This window comes from Myotis lucifugus, unplaced genomic scaffold, assembly GCF_000147115.1.
Source record: "Myotis lucifugus unplaced genomic scaffold, Myoluc2.0 scaffold_210, whole genome shotgun sequence".
Lineage (NCBI taxonomy): Eukaryota > Metazoa > Chordata > Mammalia > Chiroptera > Vespertilionidae > Myotis > Myotis lucifugus.
This window is the reverse complement of record NW_005871258.1, coordinates 2099960-2127579: the sequence shown is the minus strand read 5'-3', so window position 1 is coordinate 2127579 and position 27620 is coordinate 2099960. Positions and strand designations below refer to the sequence as shown.

The 27620-nt window shown below is 38.5% G+C and overlaps 1 protein-coding gene across 1 annotated transcript in view; it reads left to right on the top strand.

Moving 5' to 3' along the window:
* The window catches only part of EIF5B (eukaryotic translation initiation factor 5B), a 51893-nt gene that overhangs the window by 16109 nt on the left and 8164 nt on the right, over window positions 1–27620 (top strand). Inside the window, exons 8-15 of the mRNA XM_023761472.1 lie at window positions 1697–1786; window positions 4072–4146; window positions 7874–8154; window positions 20106–20213; window positions 20396–20506; window positions 23664–23731; window positions 24565–24706; window positions 27277–27408. Coding sequence (XP_023617240.1) covers window positions 1697–1786; window positions 4072–4146; window positions 7874–8154; window positions 20106–20213; window positions 20396–20506; window positions 23664–23731; window positions 24565–24706; window positions 27277–27408 — 1007 coding nt within the window. The remainder of the gene's footprint in view (window positions 1–1696; window positions 1787–4071; window positions 4147–7873; window positions 8155–20105; window positions 20214–20395; window positions 20507–23663; window positions 23732–24564; window positions 24707–27276; window positions 27409–27620) is intronic.

Genomic DNA, 27620 nt, shown 5'->3' with positions numbered 1-27620 from the left:
TTAGTTCTTTTTCTGTAGATATTCTCTTCTTTTGTTTGCAACATGTTTCTTTGTCTCCACATTTTGGCTGCTTCCCTGTATTTGTTTCTATGTATTAGGTAGAGCTGCTTTGTCTCCTGGAATTGGTAGAGTCTCCTTGTGTAGTAGGTGTCCTATATTGCCCAGTGGCTCAGCCTCCCCAGTCACCTGAGCTCAACACTCTAGGTGCATCCCTGTGTGCGCTCTTTGCACTGTTCTGTTGTAGTTGAGCCTTGATTGCTGTTGGCATCACTGGAAGGGATTGACCTCTAGGCTAATCAGCTGTGAGGACCAGCTGTGACTACAGCTGAAGAGCTAGTGTGCAGGAGACACCCCCTATGGAGCAGGACTTGTTTCATTGTGGCTTTGGTGCTCACCAAATGCATCCCTTGGATGTGTCGCTCATGGATGTGGTAGGGTTGTAATCTGGTGTGGTCTTAATCTGACCACTGAGTGCACTGGCTCTGGGACCTCCTGGGAGGTTCAAAGTCAGCTATTGCCTGTTCCCTGCTTGGCCAACCTCCACACACACACCCCTCTCCCACTACCCCCAGTCATGAGCTACAGAACGATCTGTAGATTGCTGCTACCTGTTTTGGGCTTGGAGGTGCCCAGGAGAGGCCAAGCTGTGAATCAAGGCAGGCTGCTGCTAGTGCCAGGCCTGGGCTATTTACCAAGAGGTATAGGGTATGCTAAGGCCAGCTGCTGCTTGTTTGAGAGATTTTAGGAAAGTCTGAAGCCTGAGCCATGACTGGCCATTTCATGTAGAAAAGCCACTGGAAATACCTTGGGTGGGCCTGCAAATTGGGTAGGTCCAGATCTCAGGGAATCACTATGGTGGGCAAACAGTGTGAGCTAGACTGATGGAGACTCAGATATGGTGCCTGATTGTTGACTCTGTGGGGGGAAGGGGTCATCAAAGGAATAGTGATCTCTGCCAGCACTTTTGTTTGGGAGAAATCTGCCCCCCAGTTCTTGCCCTGATGTCAGATAATTTAGGTCTTCCCCCTATGTCCCTGGATCTTTTCAAGCTGCTGCCCCAGAGCTGGAGCTCAGAGGGAGTGGGTCTGAATGAGTGCGCTGGCCCTTTTAAGAGGAACTGCCTGAGACTCTATCATTCTTTGTTCACTCAGCCACAGTCCCTGCTGTTTTTTTCAGCCTGGGCTGAGGGGTCTGATGTGGGCTAGGACCCCTGGCTCCTCATGGGGGACCTACACAGCTCAAATGCCACCAGTGGGTGTTAGACCAGCCTGTTCCACACCTCTGTTCAGTATGGCTTCTTTAATTCTCTAGTGGTAGGACTTCCATTTGGCCAGCTTTTAGGCAGTTCTGAAGGCTGTTCTGTAGTTTAGTTGTAATTCTGATGTGGTTGTGGGAGGAGGTTGAGTACCGCGTTTACCTATGCTGCAATCTTGACCTGCCCCCTGAATAACTATTCTTAACTGAAAAGTACAACTATCATTTTCTTTTTTTTCTCAATCTTCTGTATTTTTACATTCTATTCTTTGAGCAGAAAGAAAAACTATTTTCTGTAAAATATATGACTGATACTTAAACATTTTTTGAACTTGATACAGAATTAAGTATATACTAATGATTTTTATTCAATACTTAACAGAGTATCCTCACAAAAATTATATACTGAAAAATATTAATTTGGTTTCTGCCCTTCACTCAGTGTCTGAGCCAATAGAATTAAGTGCTGCTGTAGAAGTTGTGGAACAAGGTGTACCAGAAAAAGAAGAGTCACCACCTCCTGTTGAACCAGGCCAGTAGCATTGACTAATAAATTCTTATTAAATAGCATTGATGTGTCCTAACTGTCTTAGTTATTAGTTTGGAGAAACCAAATATCTGGCAGGGTGGCCTTTTTTTTATAGTCCTTTTAAATCATTTATTTTTATTTCCACATTGCAAAAGTGTAGAAGTGAGCCTTGAATCAATTTGTATTTTTTTTTTTGTAGAATAAAATTTTTGTAGAGAGGATAGAGCAGGAGTGGGCAAACTTTTTGACTCGAGGGCCACAATGGGTTCTTAAACTGGACCGGAGGGCCGGAACAAAAGCATGCATGGAGTGTTTGTGTGAACTAATATAAATTCAAAGTAAACATCATTACATAAAAGGGTACGGTCTTTTTTTTTTTTAGTTTTATTCATTTCAGACGGGCCGGATTCGGCCCGCGGGCCATAGTTTGCCCACGGCTGGGATAGAGGTTTTTTACTTTCTATTGATGGGTCAGTAATCTTAGGTGGTATCAAGAAGACCTGAAGTTCTTTAATCTTTCTGAAGAAAAATTGGAAGCATTTTTAATTAGGACTTTTTAAGAGTCATAAAAGTTACTATTTTTAAAACATTCTTAGAGGTCAGCCTCTTATTTAGTAAATCAATTCAGTTTATTCAGTGTTTGTGTTTTTAGGTTGGAGAAAGTCTCTGGCTTTCTTTTCTTTTTTTTTTTAAGATAAATATTGTTCTAATTCATAAGACTAGATATTGATAGGAAGCCACAGGCTAACATAATGTATGTTTGGTAAAATCAAGAGACTCTCAAGTGTTCAAAGACAGGAATGGGAGTAGAAACATTTGAGGATGTCAAGACTGACCTAGCCTGGGGAAAAATATTATTGATAGTCCCTCCCTACATCCCCCCCCTGGTTCACAGTGTAAAAAAATATCATTTGTTTGGGCACATCTTAGCTTAGCATAATGAAACTAGAGAAATTCCATTTGACATGCTTATAGCAGCCCAGGATTGTAGGTGATATCTGTGGCAGTATAAAGAATTGCTAACCTGGAAGGAGGCCTCTTTGGGCACATGTTCCTGACTGTTGTTTCCTCCTCCTTAAGATGACTTATCCAAACTTGCTGGCAAATGATGATTTTTCCAGAGAAGCAAATACTACATGTGCCCTTATCTTTTGAGAATAGTTTTGCCTAATTGGATTTCAGTAAAAGTGTCATTGTTGTTAAAGGCAGTATTAAGTTTTTAATATTCAAAATAATACCTTTCTGACTATTTTTGCGTTGTAAGCACAACATCTGTTCTAATTTTCAACATGAGTAGAGATGTAGCTTTGTACATCCAATTATGTGATTTATGTAGTATTTGTATGTATCTATAGAGGCTAAAGAAAAATAAATTCTTATGTGTATAAAGTTTAGTTGAAAAATCAAAAAGAAGATATATGTGAAATTTCATTTGTCTTCAAGAATAGAGTGTGATCATATGCCCTAGTGTACTGGTTGGGGCAAGAGTAGGTTTACAGTTATGAGTACATGAAACAGAGTTTATTCTTGTACTAGAGGCCTGGTGCATGAAATTCATGCATGGGTGTGGTCCCTAGGCCTGGCCGGCAATCAAAGCCTGAGCATCTGGTGTGGAAGGGCAGGTCCCAGCTGACCTCTGGGCCCTGGGCAGCACCTGAGGCCCCGGTCCCCTGTGCCCCTCACCCTCTGCCTGAATCATTGGACCCCTGCCAGGCTCCCTCAGCATCTGGGAGCCGGGCAGCAGCCCCGCTGCTGGTTGCCATCTGCAGGGTGATTGGTGGGGTGATCGGGCCCCGCTCACACCTGCCTTGATCTGGCGCTGCCCACTCACCTGCTCCACCATTCCACCCCGGTCCTGCTCTCGTCAGGGCTGGTGGCACCTCCACTGCTGCCCACTGCCAGTGCCACATTGCTGACACCTGCCATGTTCCGCGCTGCCCCCTGGTGGTCAGCACTTGTCATAGCAAGCGGTTAAACTCTGGGTTGAACTCCAGGTCTAGGGGACAATTTGCATATTAGGCTTTTATTATATAGGATTATTATTTACTAATTATTGCATTTTCCATACAAACAACTGTAAAACTACTTTTGCCCCAACCTGTATTCAAAATACTAGAAAATTGTGAATCATTTAGTAATAATAAATTACAACATGATAGCGATATTGAAAATTAGTTCCAAAGATAATGAAATTGTGTGTATTTTTTTGCATAATTAAAACATTTCTTTTTAGGTCAGCATAATTTTCCACTTTTTTCTATGTCTTTAATGAAAACTTTTATTTACAGAAGAGGAGGAAGAAACTGAGGAAGCTGGATTGGATGACTGGGAAGCTATGGTCAGTGATGAGGAGAGAGAAAAAGGTGAATAGCTCGTAAGCACTTGTTGATAAATCCAGTGGTTATTAGAGGTGTTTATATTTAACGAATAGTTATGTCTCCTGATAATGACTGCTATATGAGCATTCCTGAGGACGGAGCAGTTTTGCTCTCTCCGTTGCTATGGTTCCTAAATCCTCATGTGGATCCCATTTCATGAATAGGTGGTTTTTCAGAAGGTCATTTGTAAGATAGTTGCCTGGGATTTAGAATACAGTTTTTCAGAGTGATAATGTTATAAATGGGGTTAAGTTATTAAAGCTAGCCTACTAAAAGCCTCTTTAGCTTAAAATATAATACAAAGACAATAGAAATAATAGTATATTTCCTAATCACTCTGAATAAAAAGTGTTTTTTTGTAATTACTTTCTATCCTTTATTACTAAAATCAACTTTCTTTACGTTTAATTTGCTGGGTTTTTTCCTTTTTGAGTTGGATATTTGTCTCTTTGTTTTTTCAGTCTTTCACCCCAAATACATATTTTTAAAATTATAAATTTTTCTTTAAGCATGGCTTTAGCAAAATTCTACAGGTTCTGATATGTTGATTTCTTTAAATTTACATTTAGATATATGTTAATTTTACCTATGATTTATTTTTTTTAATATATTTTATTGATTTTTTACAGAGAGGAGGGGAGAGGGATAGAGAGTTAGAAACATCGATGAGAGAGAAACATTGATCAGCTGCCTCTTGCACACCCCCTCCTGGGGATGTGCCCGCAACCAAGGTACATGCCCTTGACCGGAATCAAACCTGGGACCCTTGAGTCCGCAGGCCGATGCTCTATCTGCTAAGCCAAACCGGTTAGGGCCCTATGATTTATTTAGAGGTACATTTCTTAATTTACATTAGTAAGGACTTTCTAATTATCTTCTTGTTAAGTTATTGTCATCAGAAAACATACATGGTTCTGTCCTTTGCAATGGGTTGAGAATTTACAACCCAGCAAATAGTTGATTATTATAAATGTTTCATATGTGATTGGGTGTGCTTGGTTGTCTTGTTCACTGTGTTTAGTCAAGTTTGCTGATCGTTTTGATTAAGTCTTTTTTGTTCTGAGTTTTTTCTGGTGTGCTTTTTCTTTTACTAAGTGATGTGTTAAAATCTCCCACCATGATTGCAGATTGTCTATTTTTCCCTGAGTTTTGCCAACTTTTGCTTTCTGTATTTTGGTGTTACATTATTAGGTGAATACAGTCTTACATCTTTCTGATGAATCAACTCTTACTGATATATTATTTGTTTATATTATATTTACTTTATACTTTATTTTTATTCATTTTTAGTGATACCTTTAGCCTTTAACAGTGTACTTTATCTGATTTTAATTAATACAGTTCCACACGCTTTGATTTACGTGCTCTTTTCCTATATTTATTATTCTTTCTGTATCCTTAAAGAGCCTGTAGTTGAGATTTTTATATCCAGTTTGTCAGTCTTTATTTTTTACCTAGTGCACTTAGCCCATTCATTATACCTAACATTTGTTGTAATTAATGAAATATATTGGTTTTATACTTATCTCACTAAATCCTTGTTATTTGTTTTGTCTGTGTTTTTTCTCTCTTTTCTTACTGTATTTTGGATTGTTGGATGCTTTTTATTAACATTTTTTCCTCCTTCCGTGAGCTTAGAAGTTGTGTACTTTTTCATTTACTTTTAGTGTTAACCTAGAGACTTTTAACATGGACCTTTGAACTATCATTGTCTAATGTTACCATCTTCCCAGACGATGCAAAGACCACTGAATACATGAATAACATTTACTCAGTTCTCAATTTATATGTCATTGTTCTCATTTGTTTTAATTCTCTATTTTAAACCCTGTAATACCATATTTTTTATAGTCAATATTTATTTAAATTTACCTAAATTCTTAGCTTTTTGTTGGGCTTAATTTCTTCCTACATCTCTGACCTTCCACTTGGGGTTATTTCTTCCTGCCAGAAGAACTCCTTTTAGAATTTCCTTTAGTAGGAATCTATTAGACATTCCATTTTTGCTTTTCTAAAAATATTTTTTCTTAACTTCATTCTTAACGGATATTATTTACTGAGTGAGGAGTTCTTTGCTAAACTTTTTTTTTTAAATATATTTTATTGATTTTTTAGAGGAAGGGAGAGGGATAGAGAGTTAGTAACATCGATGAGCGAGAAACATCAATCAGCTGCCTCCTGCACGCCCCCTACTGGGGATGTGCCCGCAGCCAAGGTACATGCCCTTGACCCGAATTGAACCTGGGACCCTTGAGCCACAGGGCGATGCTCTATCCACTGAGCCAAACTGGTTAGGGCCTTTGCTAAACTTTTATTTATTTAACCCTTTGAAAATATTACTCCCTTGTCTTGTCTTTCATTATTTCTGTTGAGGATTCAACAAATAAATTTTTCATGTGTCTTTGGTTTTTAGCAATTTAATTATGATATAACTTGGGTTGACTTTTTCTCATTTATTCTGCCTGTAGAGCTTTATAAATGTATGGTTTTATGTTTTTTATCAGTTTTGCAATGTAATTACTCATTATTTCCCCTCAGGTAATCTAGTTGTGACTAGATAGACCTTGATACTATATTCTTGCATTTTATTTTTTTCACTTTACTGTATTTTCCATCTTATTAAGTCTCCATGGTTTATTCTAGTTGTTTGCTCATTTTAAAAAAATTTTTTAAATTTTTATTGATTTTAGATAGGGAGGAAGAGAGAAAGAGAAATAATGATTTGTTGTTCCACTTATTGATGCATTCATTAGTTGATTCTTTGTATGTGTTCTTGACTGGGGATTGAACCCACAACTTTGTCATATCAGGACGATGCTCTAACCAACTGAGCTACTCCACCAGGGTTAGATTATTTCTTCTGATCTGTCTTCTGGTAATAATTTTATTTTTTAAAAAATTTAATCTTATCTTTTGCTCCCTGGATGTTAGAAGCATAGTCATTTTTTAATTTTGGCTTTATGACTTCAGTGGAAGCCCTCTGGGTATGCTGGCTTTCCTCATATGAATTGTTTTCTCGTGTGGTTTGTTATTTTTATGTGTTTTTATAATATATATAGATATTATACTTGTAAAAGTATAGAAATAATTTGTGGTCAAGGATTTTTTTCCCCCACCCTCCAAAAAGAATTTCTTCGTATATTCACCAGGAGTGAACTAGGAATAATAAACACTAGTTAATTATTCCAAATGTAGAATTCAGAGAACCTAGAAGTGTTCTGTTAAGAATGAGGGGGAGGTTCTGTTTACTTCCTATTCATCCTTACTGCTAGCGTACAGTTCTTCAGGTTTTACCTCACAGTAAGGGTGTTATCTAGTGTTCATCTACCTTGCCCTCCCTGAATCCTTGGTAGGCCTCAATTCCCAATGCTCCTATTCACTGAGGGGCTAGCCTTTGAGCTGCCTCCTCCAGAATTCCGCACATAAACCCCAGGGGAAGGCAATATCAAGTATTGTATTCAACATCCCAGGTTTCTGTCCTCTTGTATCCTGGCTTAATAATGTCTTTCTTTTTTTTATTTGATTATGTATGGATTAATGCTTTACATGTTCACTGTTAAATGGCAGTCTTCATTGTAGCATATGGGCAAAGACTTATTTGGAATTAAAGATATAATATTGCTGCCTTATTTGTCTTTAAGGTCTCTTATGTTGATGGGAATCTCATTTTTAATTTTTGTTTATTATAAAATCTCTTGTTTTTTTCTGAAAGAAGGAAACACAGTGCATATAGAAGTAAAAGAAAACCCCGAGGAAGAGGAGGAGGAGGAGGAAGAGGAAGAAGAAGAAGAAGAAGAGAGTGAAGAGGAAGAAGAAGAAAGTGAAGGCAGTGAAGGTGAAGAAGAGGAAGAAAAGGTGTCAGATGAGAAAGATTCGGTGAAAACATTAGTTAAAAAGCCAAGTAAAGAACTGAGCTCAGAATCTGAATATGACTCTGACGATGATCGAACTAAAGAAGAAAGAGCTTATGACAAAGCAAAACGGAGGATTGAGGTATTTATTGTTCCCTTTTTCTTTGCTCCTTTCCTCCACAGTCCTCCTCTGTGGTCCTTAGAACTGTATTCTACAACAGAGGCTTTTATTTAACAGCACTTTTAAAAATATAGTCACAGAATAGTATTTTGTCCAGTTTCTTTAAGTCAAGACAATAGATCTGACAGTGTTCCAACCAAGGACCCCAGTCCCTTACACAAGTCAGAACAGTGACTGCTTCATCATGCTTTTCTTGTGTTCTCAGAATTTTAATGTGCTCTTCGAGTGATGGTTTCTAGGTATGCAGAGGTATTCTGAGCATATGCCCTTTACTTAGAAACATTAGTTAAGTGTGCGTTGCATATTTAAGTTAGTCAGTGTGAGGCATCTGATCACATAAGTTTGAATCTGGTGGGTTAATGAGGCTTCTCTTTATTAAAGTGCACATACCTAGGAGACTTACTCTATTTTTCCTACTTAATGCAGCAGATTTCAAGATAGTTTTCTTAAATTATGTCAGTTTGGCATAAGCATTATACTAAAACTATTTTAATTTGCTTGAAGAGGCTAAGGCTAAAAACTATCTTAGCGTTATCTTTTCATGAATAATTTTAATTAAAAAATTTTTAATACCTTTATATCGGTGTTTACTGTTCTGTAAAGTCTTGATAGGTATACATTTTCTGAATTTCAAAGGACTAAGAAGGACTATTATTGTAAATTGGGCTTTCTTAACCCTGGTGCTATTGACATTTTGGGGCCAGGTAATTTTTATATATATATTTCATATAGATATTTTATTTTTATTTATATATATATATATTTTATATATTTTTAAAAAAATTTTTTTTTAATTTTTTAAAAATATAGAACAACCAGCTCACTTCTCCTCTCATAGTTTTTGTTTTTTAAAAATATATTTTTATTGATTTCAGAGAGGGAGAGAAAGATAGAAGCATCAGTGTTGAGAGAGAATCATTTGATCAGCAGCCTCCTACACGCCCCCTACTGGGGATGGAGCCCTCAACCTGGACATATGCCCTGACTGGGAATCAAACTCTGACCTTCTGGTTCATAGGTCGACCCTCAACCATTGAGCTATGCTGGCCAGCCGGGCATGTAATTCTTTGTTGTGGGGATTGTCCTCTATATTTTGGGATGTTGTGTAGCATCCCTGTCCTCTACCCACCAGATGCCAGTAGCATTCCCCTCCTGACAGCTGGTTGTGACTGCTTCTTTCTACGGCACCTACTCAAACCACCTCCCTTGCTTTGCACCCATGTGTGAGAAAGAGTTTGTTCTGTGTTTGAAAATTTAAAAACAAGCAAACAAAATGGCTATAAAACAGAAAGTACAAGTTTCCCCATTATCTCACTCCCCAGACTTGTTCATATTCTTGTTTATGCACTTGAAGTTTTTTTAAATGTTTAATTGAAAGTAAGTTATATAATACGTTTTGGAAAGATTTTTTTTTTTTCACATAACAATATGCTATGGACCTCTTAGCTTAACACATTTTTAAGCAGCTTTGTTGAGATATGCTTTACATACCATCACATTAACCTGTTTTAAGTGTACAATTCGATATTTTGTAAATTTACAGTTGTTTAACCAACACACCTTAACTTTGGAGTATTTTCATTACCATCAAAAGATTCCTTGTGCCAATTTAGTCATTTCCCATTCTTAGCCACAGACAGCTACTAATCTGCTTTGTCTCTATAGATAACTTTTCTGGAAATTTCATAAAAATTCACTTCTATAATATGTGGTCTTTTGTGCCTGGCTGTTTCTCTTACTCTGTTCCTTTATGTGGTAGTTATATCAGTACTTTGTTCCCTTTAATTACCAAGTGGTGTTTTGTATAAATATGTCATATTATATTATTGTCCATTCACCAGTTAAAGGACATTTGAGTTGTTTCCACTGGCTATTGAGAATGGTATAGTATTGTTATAAGTATTTTGTTATGAGTTCTTTACATGAAAATGTGTTTTTATTTCTTTTGGATATATTCCTACAAGTGAAATTGCTAAATCATATGGTAGATTTGCATTTAACTGCCAAGATATTTTGCATAATGGTTACAGAATTATAGATTATCCCATTTGAGGGTTCTAGTTGCTCTACATTCTCGCTAGTAGTTTTTATTGTTTGTCTTTTCAATTTTAGCCATTCTAGTGGATGTGAAATAGTTTGTCTTATTGTGGTTTTAAATTACACTTCCATGATCTTGAGCATTTCTTCATGTGCTATTGCCATAACTGTGCCTTCATGGTGAAACATCAATTCAAATTTTTAAATTTTGTAATTTGACTTTTTATTATTGAACTAGTGGCCCGGTGCACAAAATTCGTGCGTGGGGTGGTTTCCCTCAGCCCAGCCTGCACCCTCTCCAGTCTGGGACAGCTGGCTCCTAACCGCTCACCTGCTTGCCTGCCTGATCGCCCCTAACCTCTCTGCCTGCCTGCCTGCCTGCCCTTAACTGCCGCTGCCTGCCTGCCTAATCGCCCCTAACTGCCCTCTCCTGCCGGCCTGATCTCGCCCCCAACTGCCTCTGCCTGCCTGATCACCCCTAACTGCCCTACCCTGCCAGCCTGATCTTGCCCCCAATGGCCCTCCCCTGCCAGCCAGATCTCGCCCCCAACTGTCCCCCCTGCCAGCTGATCTCGCCCCCAACTGCCCTCTCTGCCTCAGCCCCCACCACCATGGCTTTGTCCAGAAGGAAATCGGAAGTCTGGAAGATGGCCAGTCGACCCATTCTAATTAGCATATCACCCTTTTATTAGTATAGATATATAGGATAGGATTGCTTAAAAGGGGGGGAAAAGCCTTTTTCAGCAGGAGAAGGTGCTCTTGGCAGACAAAAATACATAATCCCTATATCTGGACTGATAGCCAGCCATATGCACTGTACTGCCACACTGGTCATTAAAAAATTGAACCGCTTTCTCATACCTTACACCAAACAGCTGTTGCCCTTAAAACCCTTTGTCAGCCCCCACCTTAGGTTCTGCCTTCGCAGTTCACCCAGATTAGGTTCTGATTGGTCGGTTTCTATGCCAGGCAGTGTCAAAAGCTCCACCTCCTACGCAGCCATTGGCTCCTCGCACTTCACCCAGATTTGGTTCTGATTGGTCAGTTTCTATGCCAGTCAGCGTTTCCGGGCGCATCAGAGAGGCAGGGCTGATCAGCAGCGCCCGCGGAGGCCCAGGGAGAAAGAGAGAGGCAACGGCTGATCAACAGCTGCCACAGAGGCTGCGGATCAGACCCTGTCTGTCTTTTCGGGCCTCTCTGGTCCTGATCCGCAGCCCCCTTGGCAGTCAGTGCTGGGTCGCCACGCCCACAGCAGCAACAGTCAGTGCTGGGTCGCTGACTTCCGGTTGGTAGAGCCTTTGGTCGTTATGGACCCTGGGTTTTTATATATTAGGATTGCAAGAGTTATTTTTTTCTTTTCACTTTTTTACCCCTTGGTTGTTAAATAATCTTTTTCTTTATTAAGTTTTAGAAAGGAAAGGAGAGGGAGGGAGGAAAGAAGAGGGAGAGGGAGAGAGAGGAGAGAGAAAAACAGAAACCAGTGTGAAAGTGGCTTTTGAAATTTAGCAGTTTTATTTAGTTTTCAGAGGATAAAATTTGTCATTTTGTTAAATTTGTTACTATTTTATTGTTTTTGCTGCTGTTGTGAGTAGGGTCATATTTTTTAAAGTTTTCATTGCTAATGTAATTAAACACAATTGATTTTTGTTGATTAATCTTGTATCCTGCAACTGTACTTAAATTTTTTTTATTCTAATAATTTTTCAAGGATTCTTAGAATTTTCTTTTTAATTGGTGTCATGTTGCCTATCAAAGGACGATTTTAATTCTTCACTTTCAATCTCATTGTTGCTTATTTTTTTTCTTGCCTGATTTCATTGGCTAGAACAGTATATTATTGAATAGAATACTTAAATTGTTCCCAGTCTTTGGGAGGAAAGCATTCAGATCTTAAACATTAACTATGATGTTAACTGTGATGTTAGGTAGATATCTTTGATCAGTTTGAGGAAATTTTTTCTTTTCCTAGTTTGTTGAGGTTTTCTGTCATGAATGGGTGATGGATGCCTTTTGTTTGTCTATTGAGATGGTGTTTTTCCTTTCCAGTAGTAATGTATGATGTAGTACATCAATTGGTATTCAAATGTAAAACCAACCTTGCATTCCTGGAATAAATCCCACTTGATCTTGGTATATAATCCTCTTTATGTATTACTGGATTTGGCTTGTAATATTTTGTTGAGGATTTTGTGATACCCATGAGTGATATTTGTCAATAGTATTCTTGTCATATAGTTGTTTGTCTGGCTTTGGTGTCAGTTTAATATTAGCCTCCTAGGGTTCCTTTGTTTTCTGTAAGAGTTTGTGAGGGATCATATTATTTACAGTTTTAAATATTTGTTTGAATTTACTAAAAAAGCTCTTTTTATGGGAAGATTTTATAATTACTAATTCAGTTTATTTAGCATTTCCTTTTTCAACTTGTTATACTCAGTAATTTTTGTCTTTCTGATAATTATTGTGTTTTACTTAAGTGTGAACATAAAGTTGTTCATAGTATCCTCAATCCTTATAAGTTTCTGTAAAGTCAATAGTGGTGTCTCTCTGTTGATTCTGATTTTGGTTATTTGTGTCTCCTTTCTTTTGTCTCCATAGTCTAGCTAAAGATTTTTCATCTTTTTGACCTTTTAAGACCCAGTTTTTGGTTTCATTAATTCTTCTCTATTTTTGTTTTTTCTTTAATTGACTTTTTTATTTATTATTTTCTTCCTTTTGTTTGGGCTTAGTTTCCCCATTTGCTAATTTCTTAGGATGACAACTGAAATTATTAATTTAAGACTTTTCTTCTTTCCTAATACTATATAGACCAGTGATGGCGAACCTTTTGAGCTCGGCGTGTCAGCATTTTGAAAAACCCTAACTTAACTCTGTTGCCGTGTCACATATAGAAATTTTTTGATATTTGCAGCCATAGTAAAACAAAGACTTATATTTTTGATATTTATTTTATATATTTAAATGCCTTTTAACAAAGAAAAATCAACCAAAAAAATGAGTTCGTGTGTCACCTCTGACACGTGTGTCATAGGTTAGCCATCACTGATATAGACATTTAAAAATACAAATTTCCCTCTCTGTATTGCTTTAGCTGCATCCCATAAATTTTGGTATGTTGCACTTTTGTTTTATTCTGTTCGAAATATTTTCTAACTCCCTTTACTATTTCCTTCTTGACCCAGGTGTTATTTAGAAATACATTGTCATAATTTATAATTGTTTGTAGATTTTGTTATTTTCCTCCTGTTGTTAATGCTAAATTTTGATTATTGTGGTTGGAGAACACACTTTGTATAGTGTCTGTTATGTAAAAATAATTAAGGATGACTTATCCCTTAGCATATGGTCTCTTCTGGAAAATGTTTCTTACGCATTAAGGAAGAACGTGGATTCTGCTGTTAGCGGGTCTGGTATTTAGTTAGGTCAATTTGGTAGGTGATGGTGTTCAAATTTTCTGTATACTTGCTCATTTTATGTGCAGTGTTTTTTTTATGTGTAGTTTTTCTTTCCTTTTTTGAAAGTGGGTTATTGAAGATCCTAAATTTATTGTTGAATTGCATATCTTAATAACGTTTTTGTTTTGTTTTGTTTTTGGTCTGGTACTCGTATAGCTGATCCAGCTGTTTTATAGTTACCATTTGCATGGTCTTTTTAAGTCTCCACTTTCTACCTATTTGTGGCTTTGAATCTATAGTGTCTCTTGATGACAGTGTGTAGGTGAATCTTGCTGTTTTATTTATTCACACAATCTGCCTTTAAGAGTATTTAATTGATTCATATTTAAAGTTATTATGAATATAGTTGGATTTTCTCCATTTTTGCTATTTTTTTTTTAATACACTGAATGGTTTTGGTATCTTTTTTAAAAGTTATTTTCTTTTTCTTTTTTTTAAAGAATAGTATATTGATTTTTAGAGAGAGAGGAAGACAGAGGGAGAGAGAAACATTGATGTGAGGCCGCAACATTGCCCTAGTAGGGATCGATCTCGCAACCACGGCATGTGCCCTTGACTGGTAATAGAACCGGCAGCCACCTGGTATAGGGGTCCATGCCCAATCCACTGAGCCACACTGGCCAGGGGTTAAGTTATTTTATTTTTCTTTTCTTTTTTTTAAATATATTTTATTGATTTTTTTACAGAGAGGAAGGGAGAGGGATAGAGAGTCAGAAACATTGATCAGCTGCCTCCTGCACACCTCCTATTGGGAATGTGCCCGCAACCAAGGTACATGCCCTTGACCGGAATCGAACCTGGGACCTTCCAGTCCGCAGGCCGACGCTCTATCCACTGAGCCAAACCAGTTAGGGCATTAAGTTATTTTCTTAATGGTTGCTTTAGGCATTATAATATGTATCTTATCTACTTCAGATTATTAGTAGTTTAATTCTAGTAAAATACAGAGATTTTGTTCTAATATAGATCCATTCTTTCCACTTTTCTTTGCGCTGTTATTGTTACATCTATATATATAAAAGCCTAAGCAACCATTACTACTGAACGACCGGAAAGACCGTCAACCAGTCACTATGGCACACACTGACCATCAGGGGCCAGATGCAGGAACTGCCCCCTGGTGGTCAGTGCGCTCCCACAGCCAACCTCTCGTGGCCCCTCCCCCTGGGCAGCCAGGAGTCCCTCCCCCCAGCCTGCCGGCCCCCTGGTAGGCCTCGTCACCAGCCAGGCCAAGGGACCTACCCGTGCACGAATTTGTGCACTGGGTCTCTAGTATGTTTATAAAATGTTCTAAACCCAGTAAAACAGGGGTGTTAATGTCTTATTTGACCATTTATCTTTTAAAGGAATTAAGAGAAGAAAGGAGAAAAATACATTTAAAGCATCTTAATATTAACCTAAATATTAACATATCTGGTATTTCTCATTTCTTCATATGGATTGTTTCTGCCTGTCATTTTTTTCTACAGTATAGCTCTAGCCCAGCCGTGGGCAAACTACGGCCCGCGGGCCGGATCCAGCCCGTTTGAAATGAATAAAACTAAAAAAAAAAAAAAGACCGTACCCTTTTATGTAATGATGTTTACTTTGAATTTATATTAGTTCACACAAACACTCCATCCATGCTTTTGTTCCGGCCCTCCGGTCCAGTTTAAGAACCCATTGTGGCCCTCGAGTCAAAAAGTTTGCCCACCCCTGCTCTAGCCCCTCCTTCACCTTGCCTTTGTGCTCTTTGTAATATTTATTACATCTTTATACAGGGTGGGACAAAAGTAGGTTTAGAATTGTTCATATGGAAAATAATAATTAATGTTTAATAATATAAGAATAAACTGTTTTACATGCAACTGTAAACCTACTTTTGCCCCACTCTGTATATTATAAACTCAAACATACAACTTTATAATTATTATTTTGTGAAGTTATCTTTTAAATCAATTAAGGAAGACAGAAATAGATACATTTTTACTGTTTTTTACATTTACTATACTAGTATAATGACAGTTGCCATTGCTCCTTTTTCTTATATGGCTTTGGCTTTGAGTTACCATCTGGTATGGCTTCATTTCAGCCTAATGAACTTCTGTGGTATTTCTATTTCTCACACGCTGATCTTCCAGCAGTGAGTTTTCTCATTCTTTTTAAATTTGGGATTTATTTATTTCACCTTCATTTTTTTAAAGGATAATATTGCTGCATGCAGAATTTTTGCTTGACAACCTGTTTTGTTTTTCTTTTTAGCTCTTTGATATGTCATCTCATTGCCTACTGGCCTGTGTTCCTTCTGACGAAGATTAAGCTATTAATCTTATTTGAGTTTGACCAATAAATAGTGAGTGGTTTTTCTCTTGCTGTTAGGATTTTCTTTTTGACTTGGCTTTTAACAATTTAATTAGATGTGTCTTGGTGTGGATAGCTTTGTAATTATCCTACTTGGAGGTTATTGAGCTTTTTAGATGTGTAGATTAATGTTTTTCATCAAAATTTGGTAGTTTTTGGTCATTATTTAAATCTTTTTTCTCTATTTCTCTGTCTCCTCTCCTTCTGGGACTCATTTTATATGCACATTTGTTTGTTTGAGGGTGTCTGTGTGTCGTCCCCCCCACCCCACACACACTTTTCTTCTTAACCATTGTTCAAGTTCTCTGATTGCTCCCCATTAGTTTATATCTACTGTTGAGACACTCTAGTGAAATTTTAAATTTGCTATTGAAGTTTTAAATTCCAGAATTTTCATGTGTTTTTCTATAATTTATATTTCTTAGTACCTTCTTTTGATGATCCATTCATTGTCTTTACATGGGTTCTCTTTAGTCTTTTGAACGTATTCATAATAGCTGCTTTCAAGTCTTTTTCTGCCAAATCCAAAATTTGGGTCTCTCAGGCCCAGATTCTGTTGACCACTTTTTTCCTCTGTGGTCAACATTACACACACACACACACACAAACAAACACCACATTTTCCTGTTTCTTTGTATGTCTTATAAATTTTTCTTAGCAAGTGGACATTTCAGAGAATATATTATAGCAAATCTGAATTCTGTTCACTCCCTACAAATGTGGTGATTTTGGCTGTTTCTGTTTATTTGCTTTTAGTGAATCATGTGGATTAATTCTGTAAAGTCTTTTGCTTTCTTCTCAGTTTTTGGTTCATTTTAAAATTTTTGTTTTTATTTTTAAGCCTGGTTTTCTTAGCCTTGCAATTTGTGTGCCTCAATTTATTTGCCTTTGACCAATTTGCCTTAGCCTTGCATGTAGGTTAGCTTATTTTAGTTGTCAGCCATATGATTGGTCAGTTTATTAGTTCACTCTGGATTTTACTTCATGCATTTGCAAGGCTTGGTGTTGAGTCAGGAACTAGTAACTCTCTAAGACCTCTCTGGTCTCTGCTGTCAGCCTTTCCCAGGAGCACAGACCCTGGACCACCAGCAATAAGTAGATCTTATCATTGCCTACTTTTGTGTGCCTTCTTCCACAGACCTCCCTGTTAAATTTGTGACTGATCTTCCAGGTCATCTCTTGCTCCCCCAGTATAGAGACCTTAGTCTAGTTGTGATTTTAGTTTTATCTCTTTGTTTGCCACGGAGATCTCTATGTTTTGACAATGATTGAAGGCAGGGATGGGGAGCGTCCAGCCCATGGGCTGTATAAGGCCTGCAAAATTATTTGCTCTCGCCCTGCCAAGGCATTAGGGGTGAGTTAATTAAATGTTTAACCAAAAACAGCAGGCTAACTTTCAAGTTGATAATTTTGTATGGCCCGTGAATGATGTTATAAACATCCAAATGGGCCTTGGCAGAGAAAAGGTTCCCCACCCCTGCTGTGAGGCATGGAATTGAATTCCCTCTCCCTCTCTCTCATACCACTTCTACTCCATGGCGCAGTGGGGGTGAGCAGTGGGTGTGCAGCTCCAGACTAAAACTGCACAGGCTTCCGTTGCTCTTACTGATGGTCAGTAGATTTTCTTGAATTAAATGTTTCTCAATTTCTTTGCCTTTGACCAATTTCTAGGGTCCTTAAGTGGTTGTTTTGACTATTTTATCCACTTTTATCTTTTTTTGCGGGGGGGAGAGGATTTGCCGAGCTCCTCATTCTATCATTCAAGAAATCCTGCCTTTAAAACCACATATAGTATTTAATATTATAGAAGGATTCTGTGTTAACTTGGTATTGATCTGCTTGGTCTGCTATAACAAAATACCACAGACTGGGTGGTTTAAATCAGCGGTTGCCAACCTTTCAAACCTCACGGACCACTGGTTGGCAACTGCTGATTTAAACAACAGAAGTTTATTTTCTGACAGTTCTTGAGGCTTGAAGTTCAAGATTAAAGTGTCAGCAGGTTTGTTTTCTGATGAGGGCTCTCTTTCTGGCTTGCAGACGGCTGCCTTCTCACTGCGTTCTTGTGGCCTTTCCCCTGAGTGTACTCAGAGAAAGATTGATTTTTTATTTCTCCTCCTCTTGCAAGGATACTAGACCTATCAGATTACAGCCCCACCCTTATGACCTCATTTAACCTTAATTACATCCTTTAAGGCCCTCTCTCCAAATAGTCAAATTTGGGTGGTAGGGCTTAAGTGTATGAATTTGGGAGAGATACATTTCAGTTCATGACAAACTTCATGGTTCTCAAACCTTGCTACATACTATCCTTGTCTCAAATTCACCTCACACTCTGAGTAAGTAGTTCCATTGTGGATAGGGGTCTCTACAACAGGAATCTATGCAACCAGATAGGTATCATCAGCCTGGGGGTGGGAACACTCTTTACAAATCCCTCAAAGAAATTAAGTGGTTACTAATTTCACTTATAAATAATACTGCAGTGGACAATCACTATTGGACACCTGCATCTCTGTGTTACTTGTCCTGTCATTGCTTCAGGACAGATATTGAGAGGTAGAGTTTTCAGGTTAAAATCGATACTATATTACTTTCCAGAAAATGTTAACACTTCACCAAGTATAGGAGCGGAGGCATTTTCACCCATCTGAATCCTAAGGTCACAGTGTTTGCATTCCAGCAGGATGTACTGTGAAGTTCCTTTACTGCTCTTTGCTAGTAAATACTCGCATGTCACTTTGACATTTTAAAACTTTTTCCCCACTTTCTACAGAAAGATCCAGTGTCTAGTGGTAGAAATGAAAGTAAAGAGTTCCTACAGAAATGGTTTTTAGATGGAAATAGTGTTGTGAATGATACTTCAGAGTCTAGATGAAAGTCTTACTACCTCATGTGAATGGCAGCTTTGTTGTGCGTGAAAGGTTATCATTGGAAAGAACCACTGGCATGGGTTTTTGCTTGGTTCTCAGAAGTGAAGTGTTTAGGTAATTAAATGCTTCAGAGAATGCATTGTGGTTCAAGGACAGACTTTCTCATGCCCAGTCATACATTAGGAAGGTGGGAAATGCCATTGGATGTCTTGGGCTAAGGCTTAAGTAAACTTTCTTCTAATTGGTAGGTTTCATAATGTTTGTACATTGGACAGGTTTGAAATACAGTGGGGCCTTGACTTACGAGTGTCCCGACTAACGAGTTTTTCGAGATACGAGCCGTCTCTCGGCCGATTTTTTGCTTTGAGTTGCGAGCTAAAATTCGGGTTACGAGCCAGCTTCACGTACCCCACGAACGTCACAGTGAACGCCACAACATCAGCCCAGCATCATGTGTCTCACTTGTTCATTGTTGATTTGACATATGAATAATTTGAGTTACGAGCTCCGTCACGGAACGAATTAAACTTGTAAGTCAAGGCCCCACTGTAAATTGTTTTACAACTCTGAAGTTCTAAAGAAATATTTAGGATGCAAGAGCATACCTCTTTTTATATAACCCCACATAAGTTAGAGGTTGTTGTGTATAGTAAATGTGACAGATCAATTTTTTTTTTAGTTTATTTTTATTGATTTCAGAGAGGAAGGGAGAGAGAGAGATAAAAACATCAATGATGAGAGAATCATTGATCAGCTGCCTCCTGCACGCCCCCTACTGAGGATCGAGCCTGCAACCCCGGCATATGCCTTGACCTGAATCAAACCTGTGATCCTTCAGCCGCAGGCTGACACTCTATCCACTGAGCCACGCCGGCTAGGGAAGAAAGAGCAATTTCTTTTCTGTTCATTCTGTTCCATTAAGTTAGTCATGTGCAAAAGTGTCTCGAAATTTGAGCCAACATCTCACATCGCCCTTATTCATATTAACAGTGCTACTCTGAAAGCTACTGTAACCAGGTTTATTTTTATTCAGAGGGACTGTGATGGAAATCAGATTGTAAAGCTCATCTTGTAAAATGCAGTTACATGTACTTAAATCAAGAAAGAACTTGGATGAGGTTGTGGCATTCTCTTGCCAAGGCAAAATCATTAAAAGGAAAATAATGATAGGGTTTGAAATGTTATTTCTGAGATTTTTTTTTCTTCCTAGAAACGGCGACTTGAACATAGTAAAAATGTAAATACGGAAAAACTACGAGCCCCTGTTATTTGTGTACTTGGACATGTGGACACAGGGAAGACAAAAATTCTAGATAAGGTAAGAAAGTGCTGTTATGCGTTGATACAACTTTTAAAACGAATGATGACTTATGAAAAGTTAATATAAACCATGGCACATATATGCAGTTCTCTTTACAATAAATACGTTACTACTTCCTTTTTGTGTTTGCTTCCTTTTGCATTTTGAAATACAAACCTGAATCTGCTGTCTTGCCCCAGCTCCGTCACACGCATGTACAGGATGGTGAAGCAGGTGGTATCACCCAGCAAATTGGCGCCACCAATGTTCCCCTTGAAGCTATTAATGAACAGACTAAGATGATTAAAAATGTAAGTATACTGTATCTCATATGTTTTACTCTCTAAAAAGATGTAAGCTATTTCAAGCATAGAAAAAAGAACAGAATAGTATAACAGACCTATATGCTCACCATTCATAATTACTATGCCATTTTGTCCTATTTTGCTTCAGATCTTTCTTAAGCAATAAAACATTAGATATTGTAGGACCCATCATATTTCATTTCCTTTCCTCTTACTCCAGGAGATCATCACTATTCTGAAGTTAGTATAGCCTTCCCCTCCATGTTTTAACACTTTTACCACCTAGCTCCATGTTTCAGAATTGAGTTCTGCCCTGACCAGTGTGTCTCTCAGTGGTTAGAGTGTTGGCTGTACATTGAAGGGTCTTGGATTCGATTCCTGGTCAAGGGCATGTACCTGGGTTGCAAGTTCGATACCCGGCCCTGGTTGGGGCTCGTGCAGTAGACAACTATTCGATGTGTCTCTCTCTCACACTGATGTTTCTCCTCCTCTCTCCCTCCCTCCCTTTTACTCTCTCTCTAAAAATCAATGGGAAAAATATCCTTGGGTGAGGATTAACAACAACAACAAAATTTTGAATTCCCTCCCCCATCAAATTATATATCAGATTAATTACATATATGTATTTTACCTTCCTTATTTTCTCTGTTCTGGAGATATTTTATCTATTTATGCTAACTATAACACAATAAAGATCACATAAGATTAATGTAAAACTTAATGAATCATGATTAATGCAGACACTCTTTGTGTCACCGATGTTAGGAGAACGGAGTCTTGCCAGTTCCCTCAGAAGCACTCTGCCCCTTTCTGGTCAGTCTTCTTTCCCCCTGGAGTAACTTCTAAAGTAACCTCTAGCTTTTATTGTGTTAGTGGTCGCAGAATGTTGATATTCAAGACCCTTCAACCCATCCTATGGATTACTTCTGTAGAGAAACTCTGTTTAATCTACTGCTTTGTTACTAGGTATAGGAAAGACAAAGATAAGCATCTGATACTTCATCAGCTTTCAAAATAGTGACCACTTTGGCTTGGTTTTGTATTATAAACTCTTGGATTTAAACATATTTACTGTGTTTTCATCCATGTCAGTTATATCGTGCTGAGGTAGTTCCATCTTTGCCCTGTGGTTGGCTCCTGAGCCTCTTCGATACAGTTCTGGTTGTCTTATTGGTCTTTTATTGCATCCAGGCTCTGGTGTAGCATGATGTTCCAGGCTTTTCTTATATATAAATAACTCTGTCCGGACCTGCAACTGCGCCTGGCAAATAATTCCCCAGTTCCATTGTCACAGAGCAGGTCAAACTGGTAAATTTAGAACTGAGAAGCAATAAGTAACAGACACACACAGCACATATTATTACTTATCAGTGTCATCTCCCTTTGTCCCTGAATTGGTCTTCATTTAGTGTGTAGTCTGTCTCTCCAGTGTTGGTTCTGTGTGCTTGTGTTTTATGAAGCTTGCTTTCTGGTAGATTCCTAAGGAAGGAATAATGGCAATAATGTTCTTTGCGTTGTTTGAATGTTGAAGAGTCACTGTGGCCGTCCGTTGGCTGCATGCAAATGCTTGGCTCACACTTTCTTTCCTTAGCATCTTAGTTACTCCAGTTTCTTCTCCCACATGCACTGCCCTTCAGGGTTGATCACGAGCTGGCTTTCATCTTCTTACAAGTAACGTGGTCTTTCTTCATTTTGGTGTTGCTTCTGGGTCAGTTTCCAGTTGTGGCGTCTTTCTTCAGTGTGTACTTGAAAATCTGTAGTTTAGGACAGTTTTCTTGAATTATAGTTTTTTAATTTGTAATTTACTTTTGTGATATTTTACCTGATATTTCTATGTCATTGGGGAATTTATTCCACCGATTTTCAAAATACATTTAACAGCTTATTCCACCAGGTGCCAGGACTTGAAATCTGGTGTTATATTGGGACATAGTTGAAGAGCATGACTTTTATTAGGCCTGTATTAAAGTTCTCCGGATAATGTTCATATGACAGTTATAAATGTTTGCATTCCAGATGCTGAAGTGGAAATGATTATGGTGCTCAGTGAATGTTGATTCAGGATCACCAGGATGCAAATTTGAAATGTTTTACATTTGAATCATTCTTTTAAACTGGGTCAGGAGATAAGATTTTGAAAAAATCATTTGAAGATTGTCAAAAAGTATAGATAAAGTAAAAACTGTTTTGTGTATGTGAGAGAGATTTATTGGTCAGTGCTACTCTTTAGCTTAAGCAGTGTTTCTCAACCTGTGGGTCGCGACCCCTTTGGGGTTCGAACGACCCTTTCACAGGGGTCGCCTAAGACCATTGGAAAACACATATATAATTACATATTGTTTTTGTGCTTAATCACTATGCTTTAATTATTTTCAATTTGTAACAATGAAATTGGGGGTCACCACAACATGAGGAACTGTATTAAAGGGTCGCGGCATTAGGAAGGTTGAGAACCACTGGCTTAAGAGAATGTCCCTCTCAGGCCTGTTGTACTGCTACCCTTCATTTATTCTTTACTCTTTTAGGTTGATGTGGTACATTTTCTTCAACACATACTTGGGATATTTTTCAGAGTTTAGAATTGCTTTAAAATTGGACCAGAGAAATTTTCTAGACTTCGAGAACCTCTTTTTACATGTCAGCTTTTTTATAATCACTCTCAGATGATCACTCTGTCATTTATTGCTAATACTCTGTTCAGGGAATATTAACAAAGGGAATGTCTTCTTCCCTTTTTTTTGTTTTTGTTTGTTTGTTAATCCTCACCTGAGGATATTTTTTTCCATTGATCTTTTAGAGAGGGGGGAAGGGAGAGAGAGAGAAACATTTATTTGAGAAATATCTATCAGTTGCCTCCCACACATGCCCTGAACGGGAATTGAACCTGCAACCTGCCACCTTTTCGTGTATGGGATGATGCTCTAACCACTAAGACACCGGCCAGGGTGGGAATATTTACTTGTTTCCATTTTTTCTGCAAAACCCCTTTTGATACTATTGAAAATATTAACTGTTATGCTTTGCTGGTCGACTCACTGTTTTCAAAATAGTTTATTTAGAAAAGGAATTGGTGATAGTTTCAAGTGTTCATGGTGAACTAATTGTTTGTAAATACACTACTATTTTGGCTTCCCTAAGCTCTCCCTCTTCCCCATCTTTCTAGTTTGACCGAGAGAACCTACGAATCCCAGGAATGCTGATTATTGACACCCCTGGCCATGAGTCTTTCAGGTGAGAGCACAGGGATTCTTTTGTCCACAAGCAAACTGCTGGAAACCGTGAGTCTGAAGGTCCAGTCAGTGAAGTCTGAGCCTTCTGAATCGCTGGGTATACTTTGAGATTTGTGGTTTCTACTGCAGATCTCTAGCTACTTATCTCTGATAACTACCAATCCTCCTCTGTGCCTCACTAATTTTATTTGGATACTTGTTTTTTTGTTTTAATTTTTTATTTTATCCTCACCCAAAGACAATTTTCCCATTGATTTCTAGAGACAATAAAAGGGAGGAAGGAGAGGGGTGGAGAGAGACACACACACATCGATTGATTGCCTCCCACATTCACCCCCTACTGGGGCTGGGGAACCTGCAACCGAGGTACATGCCCTTGACCTAGAATTGAAACAGAGACCCTTTGGTCCAAGGGCCGATGCTCTAACCACGGAGCAACCTGGCCAGGGCTACATACTAGTTTTTTTTATAGAGAGAAGCCTTTTCTACTTGGAAGAACAAATCCTATTACATTCCTGGTCTATCTCCTGTGAGACCCATTGCAGGTGGAATTTTACCTCGTAGCCTCTTGACCATATTCCTTAGCACAAAAAAAACCTTCGTCAGTAAAATTGGCAGAAATATTGGATTTACTTTGGAAACTAACTCATTCCAGCTGGTGTCAGATATGTGTTTGTAAAGTGAAGGGCTAATGAATGGCACTTGAATTTAATGCATGTACTTCATTTTGTTCTTTTGTTTAGGTTTTACAAAAAAATTAAAATTTTAAGTTTCTTGAAGTAAAATTTTATTTCAAGATTTCTACTTATGCATCTTTTTCCTTCTTTTCAACAGTAATCTGAGAAACAGAGGCAGCTCTCTTTGTGATATTGCTATTTTAGTTGTTGATATCATGCATGGTTTGGAGCCCCAGACAATTGAATCTATTAACCTTCTGAAATCTAAAAAATGTCCCTTCATTGTTGCACTCAATAAGGTAAGCTCTGCTTCTGAAAAATTAAATTGTGAAAATATGCTTCTGCCTTAGCTGGTTTGGCTCAGTGGATAGAGCATCGGCCTGTGGACTGAAATGTCCCAGGTTCGAATCTGGTCAAGGGCACATGCCTGGGTTACAGGCTCAATTCCCAGTGGGGGGCGTGCAGGAGGCAGCCGATCAATGATTCTCTCTCATCATTGATGTTTCTATCTCTCTCCCTCTCCCTTCCTCTCTGAAATCAACAAATATATAATTAAAGAATGCTTCTTTAATTTTAGTACTAGAGGCTGGGCGCGTGAAATTCGTACGCAGGACGGTTCCTAGGCCTGGCCTGCAATCAGGGACATCTTCGCCAGCCCCGCCCCCTGCTGCCATCCACCCCTGGTTCCCTGTTCGTCATTGGGTGATCAGTGCCTGACAGCCGGGGGAAGAGACTGAGAGGTGGTCAGGGTGCCTCATAGTGACTGGTCCAGCGGTCATTCTGCTGTTAGGGTCAATTTGCATATTACCCTTTTATTGTATAGGATAGAGGTCTGGTGCACGGGTCAGGGCCAGCTGGCCTGCCCTGAAGGCGGTCCTGGATCGGGTTGGCGGGGGTTCCTGCTGGGGGGTGGGGCTGGCCTGGGCGAGGGGCCACCGGGGGTTTGCAGGCCGGCCATGCCCCTGGCTTTGTCAGGAAGAACATCTGGAAGATATCGGTCTATCCGGTCTAATTAGCATAGTACCCTTTTATTATATAGGATAGATAACTTTCATATAATCTACTCATGGTAAGTTCAAAATGAATGACAAGTTTACACACACACACACACATAACCACCACCATTCACAATATAGACCATTTTTGCATTCCCAGAACATTCCCTCATGTTCTTCTACAGTTAGCCTGCCCCCATCTCCAACTCCAAGCAGAGACTGATCTGCCACTATAGACTAGTCTACCTGTTTTAGAAATTCACGTTAAGGAAATAGACACTGTGTAATCTTTCCAGTCTGGCATTTTTCATTATTCATATTATAATAGGATTATCCATGTTGTTGCATATATCATAGGTTGTTCCTTTTTATTTCTGAGTAACATTTTATTATCCGAATAATACCACACTTTATTTCCCCGTTGAAGGACATTTAGATTAGTTCTATTTTAGGTTACTTATTAATGAAGCAGCTGCGAACATTTGTACACAAGAATTGCTGGGTCATATGGTATATGTATGTTCAGCTTTGTGAGAAAATGACACATTTTTTCCAAAGGGATGTACCAGTTGTTTTACATTTTAGCCCACAGTGCTTAAGAGCTCCAGTTCCTGCACGCTCTTGCTGACTTGTAGCCATCCTAATAAGTGTGCAGTGCTAATCTGTATTTCCATGATGACTGATGGCATCAAGCATCTTTTCCTGTGCTTATTTGCCACCTCTCTCTTTGTGAAGTATCTATTTAAAATCCTTTGCTCATTTTTTATCAGTGTTGTTTTAGTGTTGAAATTTTTTTGCTGTTAATCTTCACCAGAAGATATTTTTTCCATTGATTTTCAGAGAAGGAGGGAGGAAGGGTGGGAGAGAAGGTGGAAGGAGGGGGAGAGAAAAAGAGAGAGAAACATAGATGTGAGAGACACATTGACTGCTTGTCTTCCATGGTTAGAGTGACAGCGCTGGAACACTGAAGGGCACATACCGGTGTTGTGGGATGAACCCTTCAGTGTTCCAGCGCTCTCAACCATTGAACCACACCAGTTAGGGTTGTATTGAATTTTAAGAGTTTCTTACATATTGTTGATATAATTCCTTGGTCAGTTATGTCTACTGCAGGTAACTCTTGTAGTCAGGACTTGGCGTTTTCTTGTTTGTTTTTTTCATTTTCTTTACCATGTGTTTTGAAGAGTAAAGATTTCTGATCTTGACAAAATCTAATTTATTTTTAATTTTTTTATATTTTAGGGAGAGAGAAAGAGAAAAACATCCATCAGTTGCCTCCTACATGCTCCCCGGGATCAAACCTGCAATCTTTGTATGTGCCCTGACTGGCGATTGAACCTTCACCTTTTGGTGTACTGTACCATGCTCCAAACAACTGAGCCACTTGGCCAGGGCTTAACAATCTAATTTATGAGAAATTCTCTTATAATTTGTGTTTTTTGTATTCTATATAAATAGTGTTACCCTAGGCGGTTTGGCCAGTTTGAGCAATAGAATAATTAAAATGGGCTATTCTCTGAGATTGGGAATAATTATTTTTTATTTTCAATTTTTTTGGTATATAATTTTCCTGGTGATGGTATTTGCTGTAATTGATCCTTGTTCCTGTCTGCTATTGATACAAAGCCATTTTGGAATTGCAACAATGTGGTGGTGGTGCTGGGTCATTCTGGGATCTCGTCTTTTGCAAACAAATGGCCACCTCTCAGGACTCAGCGGTTTCTAATTTAGGAGGGGATGCAGGTTGTCAGGGGCTTTGGGTGCAATAAAATAATGAGTAATTCACAAAAATATAGGTAAATATAATTAACACGAGGAATTTTCTGGAGCATTTATTAACCTTTTTAAGTGTTTTCTGTGAAAAACTCTTCCAGATTGATAGGCTGTATGATTGGAAAAAAAGCCCCGAGTCCGATGTGGCGGCCACTTTAAAGAAGCAGAAAAAGAATACAAAAGATGAATTTGAGGAGCGAGCAAAGGCTATTATAGTGGAATTTGCACAGCAGGTAATAAAGCCGTCCACTCATTATGAAGAGGCTGCATCATGGAGCAGCGTTTTCTTTCATGGCCTTGTCTGTCACTAATATTGGTTCTGTTCCCCTATTCCTGGCACTTGATGACTTTTATTCTTTCCCCTTAGACCTTTTCCTTTGTAAATCAGAAAGTGCATATTTCAAAGATCTCTAGGTAGTTTTAATGTTTAAATTTTAAAAACAGA